Here is a 5,236-nt window from a genome sequence, read left to right as displayed (position 1 = left end):
TGAAGATACCCAATTCAATAATTGCTTGTAGTGCACTAGTTACCGAGCCCGAATCCGGCTTCAAGCCTTCGACTTGCAGGCTCCGGAAATTGGCCAGAACAGCTTTGTATGAACCCTGAAGAAGAAGACCTGACATAAGAGAATTCCAAGTTATAATGTCTGGTTTAATGCCGGAAGCTTCCATTTCTTGGAAGATATCCAGGGCATCTTCCAAGTTGCCATAACCAGCATAACATGAAATAATTGAGTTCCAAGATGACAAGTTATAATCCTCCATTGAATCAAAAAATGTTCTAGCCATTTTAAGACTATGATTCTTAGAGTACATGCTAATTATGGAATTGCTAATGGACATGTTCGACACTAATCCCCGCCTTAAAACATATCCATGAATTTGTTTCCCTTCGTTGAGAGCTCTCAATTTTCCACATGCTTGCAGCACCTTGACAATGGTGCCACCGGTGGCTTTAGCCGAAGATAACTGCATGCCGCGAAACAATTCTAAGCCATCAAACCACTTCTCACTCCTCAGGCTCGCCATAATTATCGTGTTCCACAAGAAATCTTCTTTCTGGGGCGCTTCATCAAACACTTGGTATGCTCTATCTACACCCCAGCACTTCTCATACAAATTGATCAATGCACAACACAAATGCACATCAAAATGGAATCCTCTCTTTATCAAACAAGCATGAATCTCTAATCCAACCTTCAAATCCATCAAAACCAAGCAAATTTTCAGAACAACAGTGAAAGCTATGCTATCAAATTCAACACCTTTCTTATGCAGTTCACCAAATACAGCAAGAATCTCATAAGGGTCACCTCCAAAACTTCCAAATTTCTCCAAGAAAGAGTTCCATAGAAGATAATTCCTCGATAAACCAACAAAGAAAACCTTTATTGCAGACACAAAATCATCAAATTCCAAATAGTATCTCATAACGGTTTCATCTATTGTGGCCAAGGTACTACTACCACCTTTGTTTCTTGGCATTTTCAGCATCTGTGCATGTAGTTCCCTCACAGAATTCAAATCCCTTATCTCACACAATTCATCCAAAAAGTGAAAGCATGGAGAAAGGTTTGGTGGGGCAAATAGGGTATCAGAAAAATGAGGCTTCTTATCTAACACTCCAACAGAAATTGAAGTGGATGATGAATGGCTTCTAAGGATTTGTGTGTTGTTATGAACATAATAAGGATCAAGATGATGTAAAGATAATGGATTATGATTATCTTTAAGGCTATGGTACTGTGAGATGATGGAAGATGCCATTGGAATTTGGAACTGTGTATGTATGATAAACTTGAAATAGCAATTATGTTACTTTTTCATCAGTTAGATTCTTGGAACATTTTACAAACACTTGGGGTGCATGAACTTGAGTTGTTTATGTGGATAAGGTTATCCTAAGAAAAAAGTGAAGTGTCATTTCATAAGAAACTCTATTGGCCAAGCTAGATTCAAGAGGAGAAATTCTTAATTAACATTTTTCCCCCTTTAAAGTTTAAACTCTGAACAAAATAATTGAGCTTAATTTCTACATTGCGTAAAATTTATTATTTAGACAGTGGAAAAGTTAATTACTTTCATTTTTGTTATAGTTTATATTATTGATTATATTACATGTATATTAAAATCAGTCATTAAAGTTAGCAATTAGTATAAAATACATATTAAAATATAAATACATATTAAAAATAAATTAAACCACACATATATTATATACAAATATTTAGTGGCTGATTTTTGTATACAAATAACATTTTTTATATATTATAGATAGCACAAAAAATTAAATCGTTGATTAAAGAAAGTCTAAAAATTAGTAAATGTCTTACAATATATATTGTCAAATATCATATTATAATATGATAGCTCTGGCCTCCACCCAAAGCCGGACACGTCATCTCCGATCAACACAGAAGATCTCGTCCGAGATCGACCTACAGTTTCAGGTAACCCTCGGAACAGTTGTCATTGTTAAATATGGCTTATTTTTTTTAATTTATAATTAAAAAAATTCTTGAAGAAGCTATGCTTGTTGTGTATTTTTGTGTATTCCTATATACTGTTTATAGATCTATATACTATTTGGAGATGATAATAATGGATTAAAATGGATTAAAAATGCAAATTTCAAAAAACTTAAAGGGAGTTCGCCGGGGTAAGGCGGACTCTATAATACTAACATGATAAAAAAAATTGTATTTGGAGAATTAAAGTCCAAAAGTCATGTTAAAGAAAATAATAATTTTTTTATTTTATAAATGAAAAAAAATCTTATGTTGTTTCCTTGTACATTTTATTTATGTATTTTTGTCACATGTAAGAATGGTGGCGTAGCTGGAAAAAACAAATCAAGAACAATGAGAGAAATTCCGAGTAAATACCTATAGTAGTCCCTGAGATTCGTGCAAATACTCAATGTAATTCTCAAGATCCCAATTTTTTTATTGTAGTCTTCCAGCTAGAGTTCCGAGCACTCAAAGTGGTCCCTGGGCATATTTCTAGTAATGAGTCATCACCGGAGCGCTGACGTGGCGTCGTTTTGCCAGGCTGGAGCTGAGCTGGCTCATTTTCAATTTATACCCACATTGGTCCCTCGCAGTTGGTGTTATTGTACAAAGCTCCACTCATGCATGCTTTACTCTCCCTCTTTCTCGCATTTTTCATCGCATTCTTCAGGCTCCCAATTCTCTTCCTCTGTGCTCTCCAAACCTACATCGACCTCAGAAAGCGCCCCAAGAATAAGAACAAGTTCGATTTCGACGAGAAAAATGCCTAGATCTTCAGGCTCAAGCAACCATGCTCACCTATGCATAATCACTACTTGTGCCTTGTGGTTTTGCAGTTTCTTGACCCACCTGTGCTGGTACTTCTCAAATGGGTACCTTCCAGAGACCTTCTTGGTCAGCAGCACACTACTCAATATGTACGTCAAATTCCACCTCTTGGAAGAGGCACACAAGCTGTTCGACGAAATGCCCGAACGAAATGTTGTTTCATGAACTACTTTGATATCTGCTTATTCTCAGGCTAAGTTAGGGATGCAGGCCCATGTCTATGTGTTGAAGTATGATCAAGATCTTATCCTTAACAATGCATTGTTAGGGAAGATGCAAAGCTCATTTTCAATAGGATGGCTGAGAAGGATGTTATTTCTTCATGTATGTTCTTTCTGCTTTTGTAGATATCTGGGCAATGTGTGAGGGAAGATTTCACTTTATAGAATAATACAAATAAGATGGCTTATTGTAGTAACACAAATTCTGTTTTGAAACTTGAGTCAGAGTGGATAAAGTACAGAAAATCATCTTCTTATACTGCTCATATTGTTCGTTTTTCCACATCTTGTATGCCTTGGTCTTGTAGAATCCTCATGGGTGAAGAGTATTTTGAGTTCCTATAGTTTGGTGCTCTACTCAGTTATACATTTTTTACACTATTTGATTGATTAGTCACAGTTGCGGACAAAATTTCTGTTCTTGGTAATATTATATCTGAATGTGTTAATGATCATTTAAAAAATGCCTGAATGCATTGCTGGTAAGAAGTGGTTCACAGAATCGAATATGTGTTTTTCTAATTTACCTAATAAGAAAAATCAAACACTTTCTAAGAGCAAGCATTCTATGCGCTCTTGAGTTATCGGATGAGGATGATGATAGCTCGATTCTACCTCGGCTGCCTGATGATGTTTCCAAGTATTGCTTAGCACTTGTGCCTCATTTGGACCTCCCGGCTAAGTGTTTGTAAGAGATGAAGGTGTTTCATTCAGGCAAATAAAGAAAATTGGCTTGTTTTATAATGGTAAGAAAATTGGCTGGCTTGGTTGAGGAATGACTTTTCCTGTTAACTGCAGATAAAGAAGGGAAAGGAAGCCATTGGGAGGTAATGGATTTTCAGGGTCAGAATCCTCGATCTCTTTCACCAATGCCTGGTCCAACATTTTAGGTTGGGTGCCAATATGCCTGCAAGAGCAGAGCGCATGGCCCAGCGGAGTGATTTGGATCAATACACTACCGTCAGAATCAGCCATTTGACCACTTATCACAATGGAGAGACTAGCGATGTTGTTCTATATTTTGGGATTATTGACATCTTGCAAGACTATGATATCAGCAAGAAGCTGGAGCATGTGATGAAGAGAGCGATGAACAAGAAGAAGAGATAAATTTTATGAAAATTTGGGGATTTAGGATTAAATATAATGGGAGAGACCAACGTGGGTACGTACAAATTAAAAATTAGCCAGCTCAGTTAGCCGTTGGAGCCCTCTAGCGTGGTAAAACGTCGCCACATCAGCGCTTCGGTGATGACTCATCACCAGAAATATGCATAGGGATCACTTTGAGTGTTCGGAGCTCTATTTGGAGGACTACAATGGAAAAATCGAGGATCTTGAGGATGACATTGAGTATTTGCGCGAATCTCAGAAACGACTATGGGCATTTACTCGAGAAATTCCATCATCAAGTGTATATTTTCTTAAGGTAAATTATAGACTTATTTTACCAACTATCTATCCCTTATTTGAAGAATAAACTATTAAAATGTCTCTAGAATTATTAAATCGTTGACAAAAATAGTTTTCAAATTTACTAATCACAAATTATTCTTAAAATATTTTAAAATATGAAAAAAATAATTTTTTTTATAAGTGTTAAATGATTTTTGTATTTAACAAATTGTTTGTGTATTTTATCAAAAATATTTTGAGAATATTTAAGTAACGATTAAAAAAAGCGAAACAAAAATTTGACTTTTACATTTTCTATTTTAAAAATAAAGATGTATATTTTTTTAATTATGCTTGCAAAAGTATAAATTTAATGGCTGAATATTTTGTATTGCTTTTGAAATATTTTATAGATATTTTTAACGCTAACAATGTAAATAGTATCTTTGTTAATAATTTGTGATTCAGAAAACATTTTTAGTGGTTTATTATTATTTTTTTAATATAACATCTATAAACTTTAGTTGCTAAACCAGCTAACACAGATTAGTGCTATACGTGTGGATATGAGTTGTAAAACAAAATTTGAAATCAGAAATTCAGAATCACTTGATTTTGTTTTGCAACCTTTGACTCTTTCTTACTCATCAATTTCTTGTCCCTTGTGCCAAAAACTCCACCACCCTCACCTTTTATAACTAGTAAAATAGTTAAAGTAAATTTAATATGTACTTTTCAATATTTCAAATTATTTATTATTGTTTATTATT

At 34.7% G+C, this 5,236-nt stretch overlaps 1 protein-coding gene across 1 annotated transcript in view; it reads right to left on the bottom strand.

The window, feature by feature from the left end:
- The window catches only part of LOC107626658 (pentatricopeptide repeat-containing protein At4g01030, mitochondrial), a 3,375-nt gene extending 1,812 nt beyond the window's left edge, over window positions 1-1,563 (bottom strand). Inside the window, exon 1 of the mRNA XM_021115217.1 lies at window positions 1-1,563. This exon is cut by the window's left edge and continues 1,812 nt beyond it. Coding sequence (XP_020970876.1) covers window positions 1-1,279 — 1,279 coding nt within the window. The 5' untranslated portion in view covers window positions 1,280-1,563.

Source organism: Arachis ipaensis, chromosome B02 (genome assembly GCF_000816755.2).
Source record: "Arachis ipaensis cultivar K30076 chromosome B02, Araip1.1, whole genome shotgun sequence".
Lineage (NCBI taxonomy): Eukaryota > Viridiplantae > Streptophyta > Magnoliopsida > Fabales > Fabaceae > Arachis > Arachis ipaensis.
The sequence above is the reverse complement of the archived record's forward strand: the minus strand, read 5'-3'. Positions and strand labels throughout refer to the sequence as shown.